The sequence below is a fragment of the Ahaetulla prasina genome, chromosome 1 (genome assembly GCF_028640845.1).
Source record: "Ahaetulla prasina isolate Xishuangbanna chromosome 1, ASM2864084v1, whole genome shotgun sequence".
NCBI lineage: Eukaryota > Metazoa > Chordata > Lepidosauria > Squamata > Colubridae > Ahaetulla > Ahaetulla prasina.
This window is the reverse complement of record NC_080539.1, coordinates 215,644,120-215,671,906: the sequence shown is the minus strand read 5'-3', so window position 1 is coordinate 215,671,906 and position 27,787 is coordinate 215,644,120. Positions and strand designations below refer to the sequence as shown.

The following is a 27,787-nucleotide window of genomic DNA, read 5'->3' as shown; positions in this document are numbered from 1 at the left end:
TTAATAAAAAACATATATGTTTATCAGTTAAATGTACTGGATACATACAATTTAAGGGAAGCATAAAGGAAAGATGTGGATATTTAAATGCAGCTCAACTAACCAAAGCTTGGCAGAAAAAAGCGTCGTAAAACCCTTATTCCACTATCACTAATATTAATATGGACTATTGTCCCTATGGAAATGATTTTCTATTATTTGCATTTGTATATGTGTGTCTGTGTCTGAGTGCTTATGTGTCTTTTTTTACTGATAATTTACATGATGGCTTTTAAGGCCCTGGCAGACAGATGTATTTGGAGACAAAGTTAGATAAAAATTGCAATTGACATGGATACCCTTAATTTTTGGTCCTCCAATATTCAAGAATAGGGTATCTTTATTTTTGTTTCATCACCCAAAATGCAGCAACTTATTTTTATTTAAGCCTTGAATAATTTTAAACATCAGTTATATTGCCCAAATTAGTTATTTAAAGAATATTATTAACAAGACATTATTTTGGCAAAATTAAACTTTAAACATGGCTTTTCAACAGGATTTAAAATGTGACTATCCCTAGAGCTCCATGTTAAAATGTAATTTTCAAAATCTTACAAGAGTAATGCTTAAAATATTGTACATAGTTAACCTAATTAAAATAATTAGCTTCAAAATGACAACTTGATGAGCTAAGTAAAGCCTATACAATGAAACATTTGCTTGGAAACTTGATTTGTCAGTTATGCATAATAAAAATTCCAGTCAAGAAAATTACAAAATTTCTTTTATCATAACATGATTTCTTTTCACCAATCAATTTTTATCTTACAATAGATAAATACCAACATGTTCTCATTTTTACACTAAACCACAAAGGATTGATGCATTTGATTAGACTACCATTTCCATTGTTAAATTTCTTTTTATACAAGTTGGTAAAATTTAATCTCTTCTAGATTCCAAAAGTACCTACAAAACTCATGCAATTTTACCATTTTAATATACTATGGAATATCATACAAAGTAAGGCATTTCAGTGTCATGTATAACCAAGTTACTGTCAATCCAAAAATTTTTGCACATCAATAAAAAGATATCTAAGAACTTAGGAACAATATTCTTCTCACTACTGTATAAAAATAACCACAATTAATAGGTATTTTGTGTATATTTATTCCATTGTCTCATTTCCGGAAACGGTAACAAGCTGTAAAGGTATTTCAGCATTGGTAAGAATATCTTGATTGCTGGTGCCAGATGTATTAACAGTTCCTATCCCTGAAACAGAACCTTGTTGAATATTAGCAAGGATAAGCGTTGTTCCGCCTGCAGTAATCAAAGTATCCTCTGGTGTTGCTTCGACCGATGCAAGCACTGTACTGCTAGCATGAATAGCTTTTTTATTTTGATGGGTTTTAATGTGTTTGGCAAGATGATCACTTCTCATGAAGCGCTTGGAACATTCTGGACAGACGAATTTCTTTTCACCTGGTCAACATATAAAAAAAGGAAGTTTTTTCTTTCACACCAATGCAAACGTAACCTTAACACAGCTGAAATTTAAAACGCTTGACAGCTCTTCCTTTTTCTTTAAATAGAAAAGCACATACGATTTATAAGCATTGCTATAGATGTCTAGAAATCAGTCGCAATGCTTAACGACTGGTGCGTTAATTTCCACCCCATATGCCAAAAGAAGTAAGTTAAAAAAAAAAAAAGATTTGGTCACCTGTATGTGTTCTCCTGTGTCGCTGTAGCTCATCACTACGGGTAAACCTTTTTCCACAAAACATCCACGTACAAATAAATGGCCGCTCTCCAGAATGCCAACGAAGATGAGCTCTCAGATGTGATGTTTTTCCATAGACTTTCCCACATCCTGGTATGTGACAGATGTGTTGTTTCTTCTTTCCCAAATTGGTGCCTCTGTTAAACCATGCAATGAAACAAACGTTACTCAAAACACTGACTTCATCAAAACATGTTGCATATTACACTGAACTGTAAGAAAACGCATTCAAGTACCTCGGCATAGATGTGTAGTGATCAAGGGCATTAACTAGCTCAGGAGCAGCATGAGTTGTCACCGCGGAATCTAACACCACATCCTTCAATCTGTCACTTCCCCATTGGCACCGAAAGAGCAAGATTTCCCACAGATACAGATGCTCAATTTAACGATCACTCTCATTTTTGCCTCGTTTATTTTAAGGGCATTTGCTATACAATGAGACACGGAATGCATACCTTCCACCACCTTCTTTACAATTGGGGCAAGTGCAAGCTACCCTTCGCAATCTTTTTCCTTCTTGATGCGGCTGGTCCCCTTCCTCATCCACCACCTGCACCCGCAAATGTGTCAGGTCATTGGTATTCAATGTAGAATCACCACCAAGCTGCCATTCTTCTGGATCAGGCTCCTCTTCTTTAATCCTAATATCTAAAGGTAAGAGGAGGAATATTACAGATCAACAGTCAGTCCCATTACACAGAAAGGAGAAAACTGTAAAGGTCTCAAGCTTTGCAATATTATCTGTTTATCCTATCTTATCAATCAATCCATTCCAATCTCAGAATGCCAGACAACAATTTATGTACTTTTATTCATAGCCATAAGAACTATGGTAGCCATTCTCTACTGAAAATCCACATCTAGACTCAGGTGTCAAATCAACTAAGCATGCTTTTAAAAATACCATTAAAAATGTTACAAAAAAACCATTTTTTCTAGCTAGAAAGTGAAAAAGTAACCTTTATTTTTCAAAAAAAGGGCTTTTCAATGAAATATGTAAAAGAATTCTGTTGAAAGTAGAGAGAAGATTTTAAAAGGTGAAAATGATGTTTCAAGAATGCTTTAAAAAACAACAACACCAAACCCTTATAAATTATTATCTTGGCCTGGGAGCTTCATTGATGTGTAGTTGTCTAAACAGCTCAAGATGTTTGATAGCAGGTAATGATAATGATAAATTGACACATTAAAAACACATCCAAAAATGGCAAAGATTGAGAAATTAAAACAAGTAATTGATAGTTGTGAGCCAGTACAATAACAGTACATCTGCTGGAGAGGTTCTGAAGTTCTGAAGTATAAGTGGGATTGCTGCACCAATGGTCAGGTCAACAACAACCTTCAAATATGTTCAAAAACATATGCTTCTCGTCCTTAGATCAGCTCTAGCTGGCCGAAACTAATTTAACTGCCCTTCCCTCCGCATCTTCAAGAGCTACATGAAAGCTCAACATAATGCTTTGCCAGTCCTCATGTCGTGTTGAGTGTTAGCTCTTCCGTTTACTCTGAATGGGAAGCCTTAAGAAGCCTATATATGGAAGCAGCATTTTTCCCAGACACAGCAAAGCCAGGACAAAGAAAGATGACATGCCAAAGGAAGAAAAAAAATCCTTAAATGCCAAGCTTTCAAAAGAAACACAGCCAATATCAATTAAATACAAAGGTTTTTTTTTTTAAATATCTCTAGGCATTCACCTACATTACATTTATAGTTCTGTTTTAGCATTCAAACTACTATGATTAGCCTATTTTTGTCTAATAATAGCCATCTCTATATTCGCCAGTGATATAAAGGATATTTAATACACTTAATTTACCCTGAAATTTAATAGCCTTCAGTTGCTGCAATACAACATATGTATCTATGAAGAACTTCTGTTGAGGAAGGTTAATGTTATAAATCTGTAAAGTGTTGCAAGAATAACTTGTAAAAACAAAAAAGAATAATCTAATTGCCACTGATATTTGTTTAAGTAATACAAGTTAAATTATAGTGCTTGCTGGACAAATTTCATATTCAGTACAAACAAGAACCGAAAATATTTTTCAGTATGATATTTAGCACGCACACACACATCCACAGACTTAGAGTTTCCCACAGAACATGTTTTACAATCTGTCATTGATATTAAAGTTTGATGTTGAGGAAGATATATAATCAAATAATATAATATTGATCCATTTATATGAGTGGGATCATCTGTCACGACGGATTGAGGTATCATCAATATGCTGGTGATATTCAGCTTTATTTCTCCATCCCTGGTGACCTAAGTAATGCTGTCACCATCCTCTCATTAGGTCTTGGAGACTGTAGGCACCTGGATGCAGGACAATAAGCTATGATGACCTTAACAAGATTGAGTGGCTTTGAGTACATGGAGCATCAAGATCCGGGTTTTTGACATCTTTCATTCTGGATGGGGTTGCACTACACCTGTCAGGCCCAGTTAGCAACTTAGGGGTTCTCCTGGACCCATGTCTTCTGCTCGAAGAAAAGGTGACATGTGTGGCTAGGAGAGCCTTTGCACAACTTTGGTTTCTGCACCAGCTGCAACCTTTCCTGTATCAGGACTCCCTGCACTCAGTCACTACAGCCCTACTGGATTACTGCAATGCACAACTAGTGCAGAGTGTGGCAGCATGAGCAGTCAGTCTTTGGAGCTCCTAGAATGGCCCATGTTACAACACCGCTGCATGAACTGCATTAGCTGCCGGTTTGTTTCCTGGTGCAGTAAGGGTTTGGTTATGACGTTTTAAGTCCTCCATATCATGGGTCCAGGTTACTTGATGAACCATCTCATCCCACTAGGACAGGCCCATCCCACTCATGCTGCAGATTCCCTCAGTCAAGGAGCTCCACAGGAGAAGAGCCTTCTCTGCCATAGCCCTGGTCCTTTGGAACATCCTGCCCATTGGGGTGAGGCCTGCTCCCACCCTCCTGTTTTTCTATGCGAGCCTGAAGACCTGGCTTTGCCAGTTGGCCTAGGGACCCAATGGAGGTGGCTATTAGACTTAACAGCAGACCCCACCTTCCCCCCCACACATCTCTCTCTTTCCCCACCCATCTTTTAAGTTCATTTTGCTATACTCTATTTTTTATTGTTTCATTGTTACATTTACGTTTTTTATAATTTTACATTCTGCCATTGCAAGCCGCTCAGAATGGCCCCACAAGGAGATGGATGGCAAATAAATTTAAATAAAATAAAATATTACTCAACTCCAAAGATGAACAAGAACCACTATATAATAAAAACATGCACAAGAGTACATGCACCTCTATTGGACTTCTCAATCAAACTGCACTTCAAACTTCCAAATTTGGGTAAAAGGGCTCCCAAACTATCAAGCAAATTCATGGGCAGCTTTGCTCTGTTACAACTCCCATGTGCCTCTATTTTAACCTCTGTCTCACAATTTTTAAAAAACCAGTAGAAAATGAGCATACACCTCTTTCCATCCCCTCCATCTCTGAGTTGCAAAGGAAGACGCACTGAGGCCACCTATTCAGTTTTGAAGAAGCTTCTCTTTATAAGTGCTCAATGCCTTCCTATACTTTTTCTGATGGACATCTTTTAGAGGGCTTTTGCCCCACCAAATTCTTTTGTCATTTTATACCATGTGCCTATAAACTGAAGTCCAACTCATTTTTTCTCCATGTTCATCAACACAATAATTCTTCCAAGCCAGAATGAGTAATTCACTCAAACCAGCGGATCTTTCATAGTGTAATTCTATGGGTTTTTACTCAGAATCAAGTTCTACTCTCTTCAACAGAATTTATTTCCAGTTAAAGGGGCACAGGACTGTTATCTTGAATATTGGTACAGATCCATTTGGTTTCAAATATTACTTTTCAGAGAACTATATATGCACACAAAAGAATGCTACCGTAATTCTCTGTTTCTACCACAGTAGCATGCAATGTGTGTTCAGGAATTGTAATCTCATGAAAATCCAGAAATACTGAGTTGTTGAGGCGAGCCAAACAAAGCAACATCTGAGAAGCAATTGCTTTGGCATCTTGATTCCCAAGACAAGTTGCTCCATAAGCACACCCTCCCAAAAATGATAAAATATAAATATTTTATATTTTCAGATAATTCTGAAAAATAGGAATTCTTAATGAAATATAGGTTTGGGAACATTTGGCCAATTCAGATATACGTACCTCTATAAAAGCATTAAAATTTCAACTAGCAGGAAACATACATGGATCTCCCACGAATTTGAGTCCTTTCCTAAATTATTTCACTACTAAATGCTGACTCATTAAAATTGAATGCATTTGTACAAAATGACTAAATATATAAATACATTTTTATTAAAACTAAAAATCAGAGTGGATTTGATTTAAATCAACTCGATTTAAATCACGATTTAAATCAATAGTAAAAAGGCTTGATTTAAATCAACTCAATTTATATCTGAATTTTTAAAGAACTGTCGTCTTTGTCCTGCAGCAGCTCCTCCAGCCTGCTGTTGACTCACCGACCGTCCCAATATTGCAGAATATACAGCCTCACGCTACATAATTAAGCTCCATTTCATGCTGAATAAACTAAATTATTAATGTATCTTAAATATAAAACTGTCTTTAGATTTTTACTCCAAAAGCGTTTTATTAAAAAAAATCTGATTTAAATAAAAAAAATCCAATTTAAATTTTAAAAATCTGATTTTTAATTTTTTTTTAAAAAATCAATTTTTATTCACCCTGCTAAAATATATATTTATCTTCAGAAGAGAAAAATGGATCTAAAATATAACAATTATTCAAAGTCATGTTTGTTAAAGAACTATTTCAGGTATAAAATTCATTTGGTCTCCTCAGCTGTCAGACATGATTGATAAAATTTTGGAGGATGAAGGCAACCTATTCAAACAGTGAGAATCCCATTTAAAATTCAGCCTGCATGAAAAAGTTACATTACAAATGATAGTCATATGTCAATATAAGAAACATTTATTAATTAATAATTACTGGCTACCATTCCAAATACTTTGCTTTCTTGTCTTTTAGTTTCTTAGAATATAATTTAAAAAGCTCAACTATCTTTTTAATGACAATATGCAAATATGTCAGCAGCTACCAATAGTGATAAAAAAATATACCCTGTACCTGTATTATACTCCCTCCCTCTGTAAATCCTAAATCTATTGCAAATAACCCACCAATATGCTAGAACAGGTTTGGACACAGAAGGCCTACAAGGCAGAAGGGGAACATATCTGTTCCTTTAAGCAATGATCCTAACTGGATATCACTCATTTTTTTTAGGTAAGTGTGCAATGTTCAAGCATAGGCAGTTTATTATAAGTAATAAAAAAGGTAGTATTTTAAGTTTTTTCTTCTATTTAATCATGTCCAAATTTCAGAAACTGCCTGGACAAGTCCCTGCAGTTTTCTTGGCAAGGTTTTTCAGAAGCAGTTTGCCACAGCCTTCTTCCTAGGGCTGAGAGAAACTGACTAGCCTAAAGTCACCCAGCTGGCTTTGTGCATAAGGTGGGAGTAAAGCTCGTGGCCTCTCGGTTTCTAGCCTGATGCCCTAACTACTACATCCAACTGGTTCTCTGGTAAACCTAAGATAATTCGATTATTTAAAAAGTGTGTTTTTGAAAGCTTTTCAATTAATGAGGTTAATCAATCCTGTTTCTAGACCACACATTCTTCAGTTTCAGGTTTCCAAATAATGGCCCATAGGACTAAGGAAGTGGAGAATATGCATTGCTTCCCAAAAACGTATAGACAGAAATCACATCCTTATCTGGACTCCTATCCTTTTAACAGGGAACGATAGACTAAACAGAATGACAATTATAACGGCTTATTTGTATCAGTACCAATCCAGAAGTCAAGCAACTAAAAATGTATTAAGGAAACATGGCCAAAGATAGCAATTTCCTTCTTCATGCAATCTTCTCAAAAAATAAAAAATATCCTTATATGCATTCCTGTGGAAAAAATGTTTAACCTTATTTTAAGATGGATTTCACCACTGTCATTTCTCCGTTCCCCAAAGCACTTTCATATTTGTGTTTATTGCTTCCTTATGACGTAAACCCAAAGTTGCAGACTCAAAAGAAATAAACAAAATTTGTATGTATCCAAATATGCAAGCAAAATGTTGGAGATGTAATTGTAATGATGCTACATATTTTCACATTTGGTGGACTTGTAAGGATATAAAGGCCTTTTGGATAAAAATTTGGTGGATTTTACAAAATGTTTTGAAAAAGAAGATAAAGTTCCTGCCGCAATTTTTTCTGTTGGGAATTATTACGGACTGTACAGTAATTGAGACTAAATTGATTTTAAATCTAATAACAGCAGCAAGATTACTAATAGGACAATACTGGAAGAAAAAAGAAGTACCTACAATAGAAGAATGGATATTGAAAGTTGCCACTTTGGCTGAGATGGCGAAGATATCAGCCTTTTTGAAAGACAATACGCAAGAAAGATACTTAAAGGAATGGAAAAAATGGATTGACTATATTCAAAGTAGATATCAGACTAAGAGTTATCAGACTGTTTTTGAATGATTATGATGTATTATTTTTGATTGTTTTCGGGGGAAGTTAGGAATTGATGATTGTAGGGGTATAATTAAGTTGGGACGAAAATTTTTTAGCATATGTTTGTTTTATTTTTAACTATACTTTGTGCTCGTTCCGGGGAGTCGGGGGGGAAGGGGGGTTGTGAAGGGAGGGGAGGTGGGGGGAAAGGGGGAGAAAAATTTTCTGTAAAACTTTTTGAATAAAAAAAAAAGAAATAAACAAAATTTCAGTAAAGGGCAATCTGGAAAAGGATGGGAGAGGACAAAAAACATGTATTTGTACTTCTCCAATAGTTTTCATAGCTGCTTCTTCTGGCCTACAGCTGATTTACTCCTTTTGGTTATAGCCCATACTATAGTTGCCATACAAACTTATATTGCAGCTTGTTTATTATACACGTGCTGCATTAAGATTTGATGTAAGTATCCTGCAAGACTATCAAACTAAGACATAGCATCCTCTTTTCCAAAGTGCTCTCTACAATTCACCAACAGCTGATCAGGAGATTGGTAGGAGCAAACTAGGTGATTGGTAAGCTGCTGGGAAAGTTCTAATGCTACTTTAGAGAGATAAATTACTATCACCAATGAAACAGATACATATATATATATCCTCTTTCCCAGGGTCAAGTGTGTACATATAGTCCATAATAAAAGTGTGCAACATGTAACCCTCCAGATAAAAAAAAGATTATTCTGTCTTAAATGAGAATGCAGCAGAATCAGATCAAAAGACTATGTAGTCCACCATTCTGTTTGTGACAGAAGTCAATAATATAGCTCAAAAAGAGGATATGAGTGCAACAGTCCACTTCCACTTTAATTTTGCATGATGTATTTCCAGAATCCTGGGGATATACAATATATAACCACCATAACTAGCAGTCACTGATGCCTTCATTGACAACAATTAAATTAAATTAAATTAAATTTACAAAGCTATATGCTGGCAAAGCAAATAGTACAATTCAAATATTTATTACACATAACAATTATTATTGCCTTCCCAAGTCTTCCACCACTGAGCTTCATCTTATGACACTCATTTGTATTATTGGAGACTGGGGGGAGGGAATCTATCCACCTTCTTTGCACCTCACAGTGCATAAAAAAATGTTCATATTCACCTTACTGTTTTTTCCATAAAATAATTACCAAGCTCACGTACCAGAGCACTGTTTTTGAAACCCCTTGTTGTTTTCAAAATAAATTTGCCGAGTGGTTTCATGAAATGAGGTTAAGCGAAAAACACGTCTGGACTTTCTGTTTCAGAACAAATTTTAGTGTTTCAGTTCTAAAATCAATTTATGCTGTTAACAACTTGCTTTTGCTTTAAACTTATTTAAAAAATGAAATGAGCTAATGGAGTACGTATGTCCAATTCTGGTATCAAAAATCCTTCAGAATCCAAAATTTGAAAAATATAATTTTAAAAACATCAACTTGACAAATCACAAATCAATTTAACCAAGAAGAAGCATCAGAATTTTAGACTGTATGAAGTGAAATATATTTTGGCAGCTGAAATTTTTCTTCTTCTTAAATGTCAACATCAAGTTTTATATGCTTCAATAATTATGACTAATTTTACCATAATTCAAAGTATTAGTTTTACAATACCTGCAGGACTGTCAGCGTTTTCTCCGGGATGCAGTTGAATACCTCCAGAGTCTATGGAATTTATTGTAACTGTTTGTAGGTTTGGCAACTGAGCAGTACTTAGACTAACAGGTGTCGAAGTCAAGGCCCCACCTGCTGCAACTTGACCAAGAGTGAGGGTCTGCACAGGTGTCAATGTTATTTGTTGGCCAGGAGCATTTTGAAGCTGCAAGTTCTGCAAGTTCTGTACTCCTTGGACTTGAAATGTTTGCCAAGTTATTTGCCCAGATGGGGTCACTGTCTGTGCCTGGATTAAAAAAGTTCCAGGATTCAACTGAAGCTGAAGATTCTGCAAAGCCTGTTGTGATATACTTTGGCTGGCTTGCACACCATGGATTGTCTGTTGCGCAATACCTTGTACAATCTGAGCCTGACTCGTTTGTTGAGATTCTTGAAGCTGTATATGTTGTACAATAGGCTGTGCTGTTGAGACCTGAATATTCTGGGCCTGTGTCTCCTCCGAGACAGATGTTTGGATGTAATTTCCCTGAAGATCTGAACTATGGACTTGCCCACTAGTGGAGGGCAAACTGTTTGAATTTTGTTCTAATATACTAGTATTGTCTATGGTTACAGGCAGTTGTTGTGAGGATGACGATGTTGGCACAAATAAGTCTGTATCGGTGGTTGTTTCCGTCATTTCAGGAGAAACCTGTTCTGCAGTCCTATCAGAAGTGTCCGAACTGTCCATTGCCTGTGCAGTGCTTATCAAGTGTCCATCGGCATTAATGCCTGCAGTCATGGTTTGAGAACCACTTAGACCCAGAGAATCTAGATCAACGCTATTGATGGGAACAAACGCGATGTTTCCTGGCAGTCCAAGAGGAACATTAGCCACTACCTGTGCTTGCCCAGGAAAAGATGAACCACCAATTGTAACCCCTTGGACTTGGCCAGTCTGTGATAAAATATTCTGAATGTTACTAGAGGATGTTCCAGAGGCAATAATGGTTTGATTGGAGCCAGGAATGATCTGAATTTGACCAGTTTCTTGATTCACACTACCATTATCAGAAGAGGCTGCAAAACCAAGCTGAACCTGTTGACCATCAGCGGTTTGTATCTGGGGTATTACTTGATACTGGACATTGGACACAGTACCATTTGATGAATCCGAACCAGGTGCAACAGAAAATATCTGCTGATTCTGCAGACTCTGAAGAGGAAGAACGTATTGTCCACTTGAAGTTACTGTGGCAGCCCCTGGGATCTGTACTATATTGCCAGCTTCATCTTTAATAGTTGTAGGTGTAGCAGACAACACCTCCCATCTATTTGGCGTTCCTGCTAACTGTACAGAGGCCAAATCTCCTGTCTAAACAAAAGCAAAAACAAAAACCAAATTAAAATGTCTGTGCAAATGACAGATGAGCAATACACTACTTGCATGTACATAGTATGCCAAATAGTTCAATCTTAGTGCTATATAAAGTTAAATAAAATAAAAAATTCAGCTGTACTCCACACACAGAAATCTTTCTTCCTTTGTTGTTTTAATTACTTTATAATTATTAATTCCTTAAATTAATCTAGATTCTGAACTGTTAATTGTAGAATAGCACCTATAATGAGCAAATAGCAACTTATGCATTTTATTTATTTTTTCCGGCTTTTTGGTTAACTAAGTATACGGAGTTTGTTTAAACAGTGGGTTATTAAAAAGGAACTATTTCCAAAATTGTGTAATTGATATACATATATTTGAATAACTGAAGAACAAGAAATAGATTTTGACTTGTTATGCCAGAATGCAAACAAGTTAATCCTATCAATTCAGCCTCTTCATTTTTACACGTGTCAGTAAACATAATTAGAAAGATGTCTACTATATACTAATTCCTACTTTAGCTAAACTAGAAAACTATAATTAACAGCTCTGGAACATTAAAACATAGTTTGAGGGTAGTTTGATAATTGTCGGGTTCTGAAGTTGTTAATCATAATTTCTCAATTAAAATAAAAGGGGAAGCTATCATTAGCAAGATACATCCTATTTGTTTATCAACTGTCCCAAAGTGGAGGCCAAAATTTATTCATCTCTTGGTTTAATAAGTTGTGATTGTCTAAGAAACGGGAGAGGTCTTTTCTCCGACACTACCTTTGATTTGAACAGTTTGACCTGATCAAGTAATTCTGTACAATATGCACGTATCAGGATACTGCCTTTCCCAAAGTATCTTAGCCATATCTCTGGCATGTTGGATGTCCCTCTTTACAAAACCCTTTCAATTCCAACTTTATGAATGCATACAGGTAGTCCTTGTGTTGCAACAGTTCATTTAGTGACCATTCAAAGCTACAACAGCACTGAAAAAAGTGACTTATAACCATTTTTCAGAGTTACAACCCTCTAATCACGTGGTCAAAATTCAGGCGCTTGGCAACTGGTTCATACTTATGACCATTGCTGTGTCCCAAGGTCATGTGATCACCTTTTGCAACCTTTTGACAGGAAGCCAGATTTATTTTACAACCAAGTTATTAACTTATCAACTGTGGTAATTCACTTAACTGTGGCAAGAAAGGTCATAAAATGGGGCAAAACTCACTTAATAATTGTCTCACTTAACAACAGAAGTTTTGGTCTCAATTGTGGTCATAAGTTGAGAACTACCTGTATTGCACTTACATATATCACTCCTTAGCAAAAATTATTTTAAGTGATAAAATGCTGACCTTTACATTAATTTTACAATTTTAAAGTATCAATATTTCTAAGTCAGAGGAATAATGAAAAAAGGTATATGTGGTCGTTAAAAGCGATAAGTGCTTTGTTTTGGAGATTTAAGAAAATATATGATTTAAGAACTTACAGAACAGTCACAGCTACACTGATACATAATAGATAATTATTTTAAGCTAAAATTACATTACATAAATAGGAGCAGTAAGTACTTTCCACTCATACCCGTGGCATTATTAGCCTGAATTAGGGCATGGAAAATCAAGCTATTCCAGTTTATTACTCTCAACTGTAGAGCTTATATCATTTTAGCTTTCTTCCCACTCAAAACACAGCTTTATAAATTAAGAAAATTTGAGATACTACTACCACACAGCCTAATTTTTCTGATGTTCAAAAAATTCACAAGGCAGAAAAAATGAACAAATCTAATACAATAACTTGTTTGGTTCTTTTTTAATACTAGCTGTTGCATTTATAAGAACGCAAGGTGGGTATAAAAGATGCAGCCACTATAACTTTAGCTATTAAAATGTTTTGGAGAAATTTTGAAAACAGAAAAAGAGTTGAATTTTCAAAGACCATCTTCCTTACAGTTTACACTATTAATCATTCCCCATTTAAGTAACTCTTCAAAAAACTCTAAGGTGCCCAACCTTAGAAATAACACGATTTTCTAGTCTTGGCCTTACATGTATATATTTCTTCTGAACTACAATGTGCTTATATTTTTCCTTTACATGAATTTTCCTGCATGGTTATTTTTAAAATATTTGATGTACAAAGCCAAAGAAGCATAAGGAACAACAGAGCTTCGTCTCTCTCTCTCCCTCTCTCTCTCTCTCTCTCTCTCTCTCTCTCATGCTCTGGGCAGAGTTTCAAAAACTGAAATGACAGTATCTTTTTCCTTTAAAGTCCTGAAAGATACCTCCTTGTAACACAAGGCTTTCCTCTTACATGTGGCAACCAGGAGCAGAGTTGTACAGCTCTGTGGTTTCTATATAGTCAGATTCTATTAAGATACACATCTTCCAAGAATCCTATGATCTTCTAACTGAAAATGTTTTTAACTACTTCTAACTTTTCTGGAATGCTAAAGTTGCACATCTTTAAGCTATTTTCTCCCAGGGGTTTCCTGAAAGTTCAGGATGTGAAAAGGGTATTTAAAAACCCATAGTAAAAACTATAATATAAAAAAATATCCCAACCATACATTTCTCATTATGTTCATGCAATAAAAACAATAGAAAGAACTGTTACAAACGTGAGATACAAATTCTTATGGTTCCAAAATATTGCTGGCAAGAATAGACCTTAATTTTTTCTTTTATGCAATCCATTCCATCAGCTTTCAAAGTGTTTGAAGATCATCTAATATGCCAGGAGCTGGCAGTGTGGCACTTGTGCACAGCATCACAGAGATGGTCCCCACAGATGGGAAACCAAGAAATTCAAAAATTAAATAAAAAAATAATTTAAATTTTATTACATATGGGCACTGCCATCTCAATTTTTCCTTGATTTGGATATCTCACAGAAATGTGAATAAATCGTATGAGCAATCTTGATTACTTCAAGTTGGGAATTACTGGTGTACTACCTTATAGGGTCAATTCTAATTTTGTGTTCAAGAGAAAATATGTTTAAAAATATTTGGTTATTAAATTTTTATGCCACCTCTCTCTCCTATTATACGGTGACACTGGGCAGCTAAATAAATAAAAAGGAGAGGAAAATATGTCATAGACTAATAAATGCAATTGTGCAAGTTTGATACATCAGATAGCTAAGGATATGAAGGAAATGCATATTTGCCTTTATAAAAATGTTCACAGAAATGGAGAGCAAAATAATATGGTATTTATATTTTAACAGTATCAGCACACATAGGTCTGAATCCAGATTTCACATTCTATAACCGAAGAGTATCTATTTCTAAGTGAGCGGGATCTGTCCTGCCAAAGGAAGCACGTAACCTTTGCCAGTTTCTTCCATATGCAGCTGCTTGACTTTCCTAAAATGTATTTCATATACAAGTGTACAATTACCCTAACTTTTTTCACAGCTATTGATGTAAAGTAGCATTGTGACTTAACTTTTTAATTCCTTTCTCAGGATGGCAGAACTCTTATTGTCAGCAAGTAACTAGTATTTACTAGTCAAAGAACACCTTAACACTGTAGCAATTTATGATGCTTCTTTTGTACAATACAATGCCACAATTGTGAAACTTGGTATTTTCCTGTTGTTGTTGTTTTTTTAAAAAAAATAGACGAATGTGTCTATTATTAGAGGTGGTAATGGATGTACAAGATCTTCTATAATTGTTGATATATAAAAGATATAAGAATGTGTATGCATATGGCATGAATGATGTAAATACATATTTCCTTTTATTTATCATTAACTTCATTTTCAAAAGGCCCTTATATCCAATTCAGTGTACCTTCCCTAATTCAGAAATCATCCCAATCGCATTTATATGGACTCTGCATTACCACAATGTCCTCAGCAGCATAGCTAGAAGGAAAAATGAAGTCATATTGCTTTTCTTTCATGATCGTGATCTTGATTCAGTACACCCAGTATATGCTCTTGTTCACTATTAGCAGCAGGAAACCAAGAAAGCTGCCACAATCAATGGGCTCAACCAAACAGATTATGTGTTGAGGATCGCAGGGTGGAGGCCAGCAATCAGAGTAATTTGTGAGGATTTAAAACTAATGTTCATTTTAAATAGCCATCCAAGGTCCATTTTCCCCTTTGAGAGGGTTATTTTTAAAGTAAAACCTTCCTAATAGCCTTCCGATCCATCAGAGTGGGAAGGCAGAGAATGTTGCGGGTCCCATCTCTGAGGGACATACATTTGGTGGGACCCAGAAGAAGGGTCTTCTCCATGGTGGCTCCCTCTCTCTGGAACACCATTACCCCAGAGATTAGAATGGCCCCCACTCTAATACTCTTTCAAAAGGCACTGAAAACCTGGTTCTGCCAGGTGGCCTGGGGAACCCAGAGCGGGATGGAGCCCATTAAATGGCTTGTGTGATCTGCTGTTGCCGGGGTTGGGGGTGGGAGATGATTTTGTTATATTGTACTATATTAATTTATTTGATTCTTTTTGTTAGTTTTTATTGTTTTAAATGTGGTTTTATATTCTGTAAGCCGCCTTGGGTCACCATGGGTGAACAGGCGGCAATATAAATTAATTAAATAAATAAACAAATAGCTGGAAATTATAGCTTTTATTTTCTAATGACAACACTGCTATATCATTCATAAACCCTCAAGGCTACATTTCTTTCTCTCTCTCTCTCTCTCTCTCTCTTTTTTGCATTATCTCCACTCTATCCTATTTCATTGTTTCTTTTCTAAATTGTCATAAATGAGGGAATGAGTCTTGGGTTCACAGAAATTGGAAGAAAAATGATTTCATTTTTTACTTAGTTAACTATTACCTATGCAATCGAAGAATTGTAATTAACTCTAATTCTTGTTGAACCAATCAATATCAAAATGCAATTTTTGATATATTCTGAACTGCACCAGTAAAAATTTCATTTCCTTAAATTAACTGCTATGTAAGGAAGAATTATCCCTTTGTGTACAACTTACATTGTCCAGAAAAAAAAAACAAAAATAGGCAAAAATGCTTTTTGTGATTATTTTACAGAAGTACTGTTAACATAAGGGAATGTATTAAACAATTCTGTACTACATTAAACAATCTTACATCAACTCTTTGTCTCTGAGAATTAACCTCATCAAGCTATCAGAAGCTACTTGAAACCAAAAGCTTTCATTATATTAAGTATAAGAAAACCATAAATAAAGTTATTAATTGTGATGTCAGAACCTAAATCAGTTGTTTAACTTATACAAGATGCCATTAATCATTATTTTGATAAGTCATTTATTCTGGGATATGTTTATATCAGATTCATGATTCCATAGTAAAGACTTAAGCAGTCAGTCTTCAATGACTCAGTATGTCTTTGTAAGAACACATAATTAAAATTGCTACATAATATTGCCACTATGTAATTGGGACAAATGCACACAATTAAAATGTATGGTAAACATTATTAGATTTAACTCCCAAACTAAATATATTTAATTAGAAGCAAATCCCATCTAGTTCAAATGAACTTTATTTCTTATTAAGTGGTTCTAAATCATAATGCCAGTAATGTAAGTCATATACTGTCCTTCCCTTACTGATAACAGTAATCAGAAATCAAATATCCATTTAGTTTGTCCTACAGTATTCCTGGGTCCAGCTCTAGATGGTGCCTGCCCAAAAGCATGAATAACTTCCTGTTCAACTTCAAAATGTACAAAAAGAAAGAGCAGAAGTGGAAAAAATGGCAGAGATGAAGGAAAAAAATCAATGTAGGAAGTAAGCAATAGAATAAATGAAATAGATTAATTACTTATGACAGAAAGCTAGACTATAACATACACACACACATATAAATGAAAGTCAACAAAAATAAAGGCAGCAAAAGCAGTTATACGAAAGTATATAGAAACAGTTTGACTGAACACAAGCAATTAATGCAAGAAGTGTACTATTATTTTTTCTAACACTTGGTAATAATTACAGAAAGAAGCAATTAAAGTGATCTGCTGTAAATGTCTGTGCATTGTATTGCATTGTATTGTAATACCACCCTTTTTACTAAATTCCCAAATGCCTATCAAAAAGAATACCACGCACCACAGCTCACATATACACTCCAACCTGACTCAAATTATTTTAAAAATGGAGATAAAACAAAATAACACCATTAAAATATATCAGCAAAACTGTCTGGAAACAACCAATTTAAATCTCTAATTCTGCAGTGGGCCAAGCATATCCACAAAGGCCAATCTGGGCACATTTGCATAGGGCATAAGCAGAATTCTCAGCAGATGTAGATGAGTAGCCAGCACAGCTGTTTTAGAAAGGAAGACATATGCTTCGTATTTGTTTCTAGACACTTTGCAAAGGACACCTCACAGAAGAAAAATATTTTTAAAAAATCAAGTCACCTTCAAGTTGGTTATCAGTTCTTGATGGTCACATTCACAATTTTTCCATGAGATATGGAAGAGATGTACCACTGCCTTTTCTGGTTAGCCTGCAGCCCTAGATTTTTCAGACGGTCTCCCATTCACTAAGATGAATCCTGCTTAGCTTTCTAAATTAGTGAAAGTTAACAACAGTCAAAGCAGGGTCTAAAGAAAGGCATGTATGTACCACTATGATCAGGTACAACATTTGCAAGATCAGTCACGGTATACCAAGGGTGTCATCACCATTGGCGTCATGTGACGTATTAGGACTTTTTCCCCCTTCGCTAAACTGGGCATGGGTGTGGCCGGTGCGTGGTATACTAATATTGGCTGCTGATACCTGCCACTGAAAGCTAGGCACACAACTCCAGAGCTGAATCTAGGAGCATGATCAGACTTCAAGCAGATCTGTTTAAAACTGGCCTGGAAACCTGTCCATTGCAGAGTGAATATGTTTCTCTAAATTTCTATTTTGGCTACTCAGTGACTGTTTTTTTAGTTTGATTTGCATATTACAGATAGTTCTCAATTAACATTTGGTCATTAATGATCATTTGAATTTATGACAGACCTTCCCAGAGCTACTTATAACCTATTTCCAGAGTTACAATGGCCATACACACATCTCTGAGGACATGTGACCACATTTTGGATACTTGGCAACTAGCTTATCTGTATGGCCATTCACAGCATCCATGATCATGTAGCCATGATTTGTGACTTTTTTACTGGTTTCCTGTAAAGGAACATGGTAAACAATGATCCTAGCTTCAAATCTGGTCGTATGATGCCTCAAATTACAACCGCAATGACTTACCACCATGGGATTCGCTGAACAACTGTCATAGAATGGTTGTAAAATTATGTCTGACTCAATAGATGCCTTAACTTAAGGCAGTGCTTCTCAAATAGTGGGGCGGGCCCCCCAGGGGGGGGCGCGAGGCTCCGTAAAGGGGGGCGCGTTTGACCTCGGCAAACACTGTCATAACAAGCTAAGCCCCGTGTTTACAGTCGCGCGCGCGGGGGGGGGGGGAAATGTTTTCTTCTTCCTAGGGGGGCATGACAGAAAATAATTGAGAAGCACTGATTTAAGGTCATGACTTAAAACTGAAATTCTAGTCCCAGTTGTGGTCATAAGTCAACTACCTGAAGCTATCATTTAGAGTCTACTAAGTTTTGAGCAAACTGAAGCTGGAGGAATAAACACTAATCACAACCAATATTTTATTTAAACTCATTTTCCCCACTATATATATATACATAAAACGAAAAATAAATTGATAATAGTTTAAACTTGTCCATGGCAAACTTTTTTCCCTGGTTGTTTTTTTTTATGTACCTCTTTGCACCTTTTGGTTCTGAATTCACACAGTAAATTCCCAATTTTCTGTTTTAACAATCATAACAAATTCTGTAGGCCAAGACCACATTTAGGATGAAAATTTTCAATGATCATGCCAAAGAACCTCAATTCAGATTCTTCAGCTGCCTAAAAATCTGAGGCCATACCGTGTTATTTTTTTCACTATGTCAATTTGGAAGGACGTGTATGAACATGTACAACTGGCTTCATTCCAGGCTCTTGCACTAGCTCACAGAGGTTGCAGAGAAGTGATAAACTTGGAAGCATATATTACTTTTCTGTTGTGCTAAGGAGATAATACTGTCTGCTACATGAAGTTACTATGCTTAATCCATTAGTGTGTTTTTAAGTTACAGCAAAGTTGATAACTTATAATATAGCTACAGGAAACTGTATAAACAAAATAAGCATTAAATGACAACTGTATGGATGTATAAGGTAGAGTCACAAACATGAGATCATACTTCCTAGGTATGTTTATTGAAAAGTCCCTACAAATTCCATAGGATTTGTGCAGACTATACACAAGATTGTAAACTTTGGTAAAAGATACAATTAGTCCCCCACCCCATTTAATATAAACCGTAAATAAGACGGGAAACACAAAGCTAAAAAAACTCAAAAACGGTGCAATTTTCACTCAGGATAAGTGTAGCGTTCACTACAATATTTCACCATTGAAAAGCCAGCTCTTCTGCTTTTCTCACCCAGCTAAATTCCTGAGACATGAACTAAACAAGACATCCATCAAGAAGTTATTTCATCCATCAAATTTAATCCTTTCCTTGTTCAATTTGCAAAACCAAGTTTTTTTTCCCCCTCAGAAGCCTTTCAGATGTTCCTAATAATCTCAAGGACTTAAAGCCCTCTGAAAGGAACCCCCACCCCCTTCCCAAAGGACATAAAGAGGGGAAGTATTAGGAGGGGAGGGGGGGGGAAAAGTTCTGACTACTTTTATCTTCCAGGATCTGCAATGCACACACCGACCCAGCCCAGAAACAGCCTTCAAAGCAGCTCTCTCGCTTCCGCCAGGGGATAACCGACTCCCCCTTTTTTTTTTTTTCAAACAGCCATTTTACACGCTTAAAAGTGCATCCTGTCTTTCAGCCCAGCCTTCATTTTGTCTGATTGTGGGTTGGGGGGGGGGGAAGGGTAGGTGACAGCTGACAGCCCAGGAAGGAGGACGGAAAAGAAGGTTGTTCGGTGTTGTTGTTTTTTCAGGGACCCAAAACAAACCCACCCCCGTTTATCTCCCATTTGTTGGAGGTGAAGGGGGGGGGAGAACCCGCCGTCTTCCCGCCTCCCCACCCCCGGCGAGAAGCAGGGAAAAGGCGCCGCGGCGAGAGGCGAGAGGGAAGTCCCAGCGCCGCCTCCCTCCTCCCTCAGGGAGACCGGCTCCTCCTGGAGAGGCAGGGGAGCCTGGGGACCCCTCTCCAGCAGGTCGGCCTTGCGATCGTCCCTCCCCCGGGCGGGCGGGCAGTACGATGCGGTGTCTCCCCGTCCCTCCCCCCGGGCGGGCGGGCGGGCGATCTGCGCCGTCTCTCTCTCCCTCTCCCCCACCCCCCCGGCAGGCCGTGCGAGCGCGGCGGGGCGGGCACTTACCGCTCCGGCAGATGGAGAAGCGGCGTCGTCCTCCTCCGGTGACGGCGGCCCGATCTTGCTGCAGGTAGCCGCCAACAGCGCCAGCGGCGACGGCTGGGTGTCCTATACGCGGCGGGAAGGCCGGGGACGAAGGACAGAGACAAGCGGGAGGGGAGGTTAGAAGGGCGCCCGCCCGCCGGCCTTCTCCTTCTCCTTCGCCGCCGCCGCCTCCTTCCCTCCCTCCCTCCCCCTCCCTCCGGACAGCGCGCGCGGCGGGGGCGCCTGCGGGTCCTGCGCTCGCGACGTGTCACCGGGCAGCACGCGGGCGGACGGGGGGGGGGAGAGGCGCCGCGGGGGAGGGAGGGAGGGAGAAAGGAGGCGTCGGGCAGCCTCCCAGCTCGGCGTTTACCTGGGGAGTTCCGGCCTCGTCAGAGGCGTCGGCCGAAGTGGTTGCCGAGGCCCCGTTTCCCTGCTGCAAATAGTCGCCGTGGGGGCCGCCGCCGCTGCTGTCCACGTCCAAGGCAGCCATTTCCTCTTGCTTCACGGGCTTCTCGGGAGCTGCGGGCATAACGGGGAAGCGAAGGCGCGGGGGAAGAGAGGAGAAAGGCGGAGGAAGCGGGGAGTGGGGAGTGGGCCGGTTGTCGGGCGGCGGGGAGGGAGGGTGGGGAGGAGAGTCACTGACTGGAGCGCTTGCCCCCTCCCTTCCCCATCGCCCCAGCGCTCCCTCCCGCGCAGAGGAGCCCGCCCTGCTCTCCTCCTCCCGCCCGCCAAGCGCAGCCCTCCTCCTCCTCCTCCCTCCGTGCCGCCGCCGCCGCTGCCCCTGCCCCTCTTCTCCCTCCTCCCCCTGGCTCTGCTCCTCCTGCTGCTGCTGCTCAGTGCCGCTCGAGCCACACTCCCAAGCAGACGCCCGCCCGCCCGCCGGACCCGGGAGCAACAGCAGCAGGAGACGCCGCTGAGGCCCGTACGTACCCGTCATGGCGTGGAGGAGCCAGCGGCCAGGGGCGCCTTCTGCCGACTTGGCAGGCGGGGAGGGAGCGAGAGAGAGGCAGGAAGGAAGGAAGGAGAGCGAGCAAACGCTGGCTCGCGGCTGGCTCGCGCTCTCTTTCTCTCTCTCTCTCTTCCCCCCCCCCCGGCGCGCGCAGGCCCCGCTTGCGCCGCCGCCGCTGTTGCTGCTGCTGCTGCCGCCACTAAGGCGAGGCGGCCGCGGTTGCTGCCGGGGACATGCTTATGGTGCGCGCGGGTGGCGGCGGCGGCGGTGCTGCTGGTGGAGGAGGAGGAGGTGGCGGCGGCGGCCTGGAGCCCACTCCGGGGTTTTCCCCTATTTTGATTGACGGTGCGAGGAAGCCGAAAGGTGGGGCTTGCAGCAAGGGAAGAGGGGGCCCGGCCGACTCCGCCACCACCACCGCCGCCGCCTTGCCCGCCAGCCCGGAACTTCCGCCTTCCCAAGACGCTCCCGTCAGCTGATTGGCTGCGGTCCGCCGAGCTCCGCGCCGTCACTGGCTGGCCCGGGCTGTCGCTCCTACGCTGTGGGTTTCCCCCCCCCCCTCTCCTCCCTTGCCGAGGTGGCTTCCTGTTTGCCAGGGTTTGTGTGAGAGACAATGAGCGCGGCCTTCTCAGAGGCGTCCGCGCTGCGGGGGAAAGGAGACCAGAGTTTTGGTCGCCTCACGTCGGGACAGGCAGAAGTGGGACCGCTCCCTTCTTAATGACACCCGTAGAGTCGGTGTTAAGTGTCCAGTTACGGCGGAAGGCCTGCGCTTGCTCTGTCCGCCGCCGATTTCCCCCTTGCCCTGCGGAAGGGCCAGGAGCGCTAGGATGGGTTGCCCGTGTGGAGAGATTGGAAACTTTGCCCTCCCGGGCGCCCCTTAACTGCTCGTGACAGCGGGCTCGGGGCTGAGGGAAAATGTGGAAGTCGCGTAGCCATTGCGCTATATAGAAAGGACAAGGAGGAAGAAGCGCGCAGGCCGTTTTGGGCCCACGGATCTGCCTCGGACTGGGGCCCCAAAGGGCCGTTTTCTTCGTGTGTTCTCTAATGGGGCTGGCCTTTCCATCCCTTTTTCTCTCTCTCCTAGCCATTGTTTTTAAAATCAACGCCCCAGTTCTCGGATTTCTCAGAACAAATCTGTCACGGAGCTTGGTGGCTTTGAGTAAATAGTGTAGTAAGACACCAGGTCAAAGTTACCTTATTTAAAAGAACTAGCTTAGAACAAACGGCCCAATCCACATGTTAAAACCGAATGGCAGAACTTCCATTGGGATTAATACTTCTGAATTGTTCCTCTGAGAAGCAATTACATCTCAATTACAGTTAATTCTCCAGTGAAGTGAAAATCAGTTTAATGAAACTTTGGTTTAAAAGGCATTTTTATATATAAAAATTGGGTTTTACCATTGCTAGAAATCCCATTCTAAAAAAGTATACTATAACATCCATTTTAGCCATTTTTTTAACTTACTGAATCTTACTGAATTTCACTTGGACTTAACCCTGAAATCTCAATCTGCCATGTAGAACTCTTGTGGGTTTACTTGGGAGTTAAGTGGGTCATAGTCTAATTCTAAACCTGTTTCTTGAAAGACCCCCTTTTTGAGGTGTTAATTTCCTGCTGTTTTAGTTTTGTAAACAAGATCACAAAGCTAGATAAATATTTAACATTCCTTTATGTAGATTGTCATCTACATTAATGTTTCTTAACACCAGGAACTTTAGAGATATGTGGACTTCAATTCCCCAGGCAGTATATAAAGTAAAGATCCATTTTAAAAGTTGCATTACGACTGAATCATTATGCATATTATCTCAAAGAGAGACCCAGCCTAGAACTAAGGAGAGATTTCTTGACAGAACAATCAGTGGAATGACTTGCCCCCAGAAGTTGTAGGTGTTCCAATACTGGACGTTTTTAAAAAGAGATTGGACAGTCATTTGTCTGAAATGGTATAGGGTTTCCTGCTTGCGCAGGGGATTGGACTACTAGAAGATCTCCAAACTCCTTCCAACTCTAATTCTGTCCTTCTTTCCTCCTCTTACAAATATTTCTCAGCTCTGAAACATCAGTTTTCATCCATTTCTCATGTCTTGATGCAGAGATCCAACTCTGTTATTCTGCATTTGCTAACATACATAGCATAGTAACTAAAGAAATTTAAAACGTACAAATTTAACCCACAACTCTGTAAGAGAATTAATCTAATGAGCATACTACTAAGAGTTACTGAAGAACTCTTGTTTAATTCAAAATATTAGCAATGTTCAGGTCCTTATTGGTTGCAGACTGATAAGCCAGATACAAGATTGGAAAGAGCTTTGTGTGTGTGTGTTTTACCAGATTTAAAAATATATATATTGTAATGTTTCCCTTGCTAAGTAACAATGGGGGGAAATATTTGGAGGACACTTTCAGTGGTTGAAATGAGGAACCCCCAACCTTTTAGGGCTGTAAAAGGTTGTGGTAGCTTGCCCATTCACAAAAGGATTGCTATTTGGGGCATACTCAAAGGAAACCAATTTATCAGAATACTAACTAGTATCCCATACCCATGCCATAGGATGCTCCTTACTCTTCTACTACTAATGCTAATATATGGGGGGCAGGGAACGCGGAGAATGTGAACACAGTTCCAAGCAATATATAGGTACAGCTGTCCATTTCTGTATTCCTCTTTTTGTAATTAAAATTTCTATATGTCTGATCTTTGTGGTTAAAATATTTATTTTTAATGTAAAACTCACAACTGGGACCTGGCAAACCCAAGGAAAAGTGACTGAGTATATTAGCATCCCTGAGCTCCACATGCAAATGCCAGATTTAAATAGGCTAAGGATGCTGAAGATGATCTGTCAGCTTATATTGTAGCTTACCAAAGTTGAAATTTTCTGACTTAAAAGAAATGGCCATAAAGAAAACTGAAGGCTAATATAGTGGTGGATTTCTCTTCCAAGGTTGAAAGCTGATCTCAGGAGGGAAAATGATAATTCCTTTGTGGTTTATGTAAATCTTTCTAGACCTTTACTACTGTATTTCTTTCAGTCTTCCCAATTTTTTTCTTCTCTCCTACTTTTGCCATCATAAATTACTTCAATATGAAGTAATGTCTACTTTTTCAAAAAAGAAATGCAGATCTTGAAGAAATGTCTTCAGAAAGTGAGGCTGAGGAATACTGTCCATTTAGAGTTGCCAAATATGTTCGATAAATACCACATCCTGCAATATATGTATCATGGAACAAGCTGATGACTAAGGAAGAGTGGAATATGGGGTTTTCTCCTTATTGCTCAAATAAAGTAACATCTACTACCATTACAACTTTCAGGAATGGGCATATGTTTCAAATGGTTACTTCTACAATATGAAGGTATATTTACTTGGTGACTGTCTTGTCCTAAAGTCAATTTAGAAATGAGATCAGATGATCCATTTGTTCAACAGAAGGATTCACAATAGATGTTTCAGAATAAGGTCAACAAGTAATAGAAGCTAATTAAACTGATTGTGTGCAACTTAGATTAAAGAGTTTGCAGATGAAAAGGGAGGCAGTTGAATACTTGGCAGTGATGTAAAGATAAATTTTAGTTGCATTGCATGCAAAACACCATCCTTTTAAAAATTGAGGGTGAAGTATAAGTGCAATAACAGAAATCTAAATAATCCAAAAAAGAATAAAAAGCATATGAGTAACCCTCTATGTTAAAATGATTTTGCCAACAACATATTTAAATAAATCAATAACTTGTATAATATAAACATTGAAACAATAGACTTGTTTAAATTGAAATTTTATATTTATGTAGTTTGCATAGTGATACCGTAATATAAGTGTATTTATCAACAACAAAATAATGTCCAGCTGGAAGCAGTTCCTGAAAACGGAGGTAAAGAGAGCAAGAGGAGGCTTGGACCAATGCAGTTATCCCCATCCATCAACAAGCATAAAACAAGTAATTTCCCCCTCCTGTCTTCAAAATCTGAAAGACTTGAGGAAATAGAAAAGGAGATACCTGCTCCCATTGGAGACACATTCAAAACCTCTTGGAGACCCTTCACACCATAGAATTCCCTGTCTGCTATAGAAAAAAAGGGACTCGTACTACATCCAATATGTGCTCATGTTAAAATTCAATACAGAGAATCGTTGAGGTGTAGCAGTCAAAGGTTTTTTTCAACATCTGTTTATAATGACTTAATATGGAGACTGGGGAAAAAAACAGCTACTACTACAGGGCAGTAGGAATTGCATTGCAATTTTTTTTCAAGCACATTTCCAACTTTTTCAGAGTGTTATCTCAATATATTCCCAATAATTTTAATGCAAAGGTGGGCAAAAATGGCTATGGAAAAGTTTCTGAACAGGTTGGATGGGACGGAAAGAGAAGCCATTGTCCTCAGTTCAGCAATCCTGTTGAATATCATTATTTCCTTTTTACAACTTTATTCTGGAATGTGCAAAATGTCATGTGCAGAAACTGTTCCACGTATGGAACAGCTAATTGAGGAGTGGTTTGTATTTGCTTTGAAATGTATGTGGTTTTGGCTTGGGCCAAAATGTGTACTCTGGGCAGAAGTGTTATAAAAAGAGTGAGAGAGAGCAGGAAAAAGCAAAGGATATGGGTTTCTTACAGTAAAACTCACCCGCCCCCTTTCTGATTTTATAAAGGGCTTCCTTTCCTTGCTTCCCCTTAACCATCACCATTGTCTTTACCTAAAGGAAGGCACTGGAGTGGCTGGCACATAAGCCATGCAAGAGAAGAAGAGACAGACATGCCAGCCTTGCTGTCCTCACCCAGTTAGGCCTCCAGATGATTTTTTCCCCCATTTTTGTTTTCATCTGAAACCCCGAACATCTGAAGTGTTCCAGGATTCAATTTTGCCAAACTGCAGCCTTCCTGGAATAGCTCAGCAGAGCTTCTGAGACAGTATTTTCAGTTTGAAACAAAACACACTTAATGTTTTCTGCATATTGCTATTTCATTCTCCTTCCCAGAAATCTGGGTTGTGTCTTTGGCTTCTCTAACAGACTGCTGACTGTTAATGTTGGGGAAAAAATTGGTGGAGTACCTAGGAGCTTCCCAGGAAGCAATAAGAGCGTCCAGAGCCTTGTTTGGAACACACCCACAGTTTAATGATCAAAATAGGGGGAAATCACCATATTCCCAAATCTACCATTTTTTGCATCATGAAAGTCAGCTGCGTGACTATGGTAGTCATTTTCCCTCTGCCCAACCCATCTCACAGGGCTGTTGTTGGGAAAATAGGAGGAAGGAATATTACATATGTTGGCCACCTTGAGTAGCTTATAAAAATAATAAACCTGGGATAGAAATAAATAAAAATGTGACTACAAGTTAGATGCTTGTGTTAAGGATACAATTTCTAGTATAGTCCACATAATTTTGTAGGAGTCCAGATGCTACCTTCTTCCTTTTATTAGCCAGGGCTTCCCAAAATTTCTTACGTCTTGCCTACTGTACATAAAATTGATCAGAATAGCTGCATAACATATTTTGAATTTTAATAATTCCCCCCAATAATTCGTAACATTTCAGAATATTGTGTATTGGATGGAATGGTTCTATATGTTCATGTCTGTATTTATACTTGAAATATAATAAGTACAATTACTTGTTCTATTTTCTCATCTGTTAATCACTTTTTATTCTTCAGTCTTTCTAGTCAAGTCTGCTATCTCTTTAATAATTAGTGTTCAAAATGAGTGGGCATATCTATGCCATGGTCAGATTTCAAATCTGTACAAGGTGTCAGTTCAGACCTGAGCTGCCTGTTGCTTGGGAAGGAGAAGAAGTATCCAGGATAAAAGGAAATATCAAAAAAGCTGTCCTACCAACCATTATTTGCTTCGTCAAATGATGGTTTGATGAACATCAAATAATGGTTCATACCAACCATTATTTGCTTCATAAGCATTATTTGCTTATTTGAAATGTGATCATTGGAATTAAAAAATAGATTGAAGAGCCCTTTCTGCTCAGTAATTGTTGATTTATTCCTGATCAACTAAGCTGTTGCCCCAACACTCATCAGCACAATTTCCACTTTAAGTAGCCACAACAACCAAACATTTCTGAGTATATCGGTGAGGAAAAAATGATT

General features: G+C 38.9%; 1 protein-coding gene and 1 long non-coding RNA gene across 3 annotated transcripts in view; one reads left to right on the top strand and one right to left on the bottom strand.

Annotated features, from left to right (window-relative positions):
• Positions 1–23,273, bottom strand: SP3 (Sp3 transcription factor). Of its 2 annotated transcripts, XM_058190416.1 has the most exons (7): positions 21,651–23,273; positions 21,091–21,239; positions 20,703–20,804; positions 9,958–11,311; positions 2,230–2,422; positions 1,712–1,908; positions 1–1,470 (listed from the first exon to the last, which is right to left on the bottom strand). In XM_058190416.1, the coding sequence occupies exons 1-7, from the start codon at positions 21,655–21,657 to the stop codon at positions 1,154–1,156; spliced, it is 2,319 nt and encodes a 772-aa protein (XP_058046399.1). In that variant the 5' UTR covers positions 21,658–23,273; the 3' UTR covers positions 1–1,153. The 2 variants fall into 2 exon arrangements, with proteins under 2 accessions (XP_058046399.1, XP_058046388.1); XM_058190405.1 differs by lacking the exon at positions 21,651–23,273 and having other exon boundaries at positions 21,091–21,249.
• Positions 21,343–27,787, top strand: part of LOC131201954 (uncharacterized) — a 22,055-nt gene continuing 15,610 nt past the window's right edge. The window contains exon 1 of the long non-coding RNA XR_009156043.1: positions 21,343–21,642. This is a non-coding gene — a long non-coding RNA (uncharacterized LOC131201954). The remainder of the gene's footprint in view (positions 21,643–27,787) is intronic.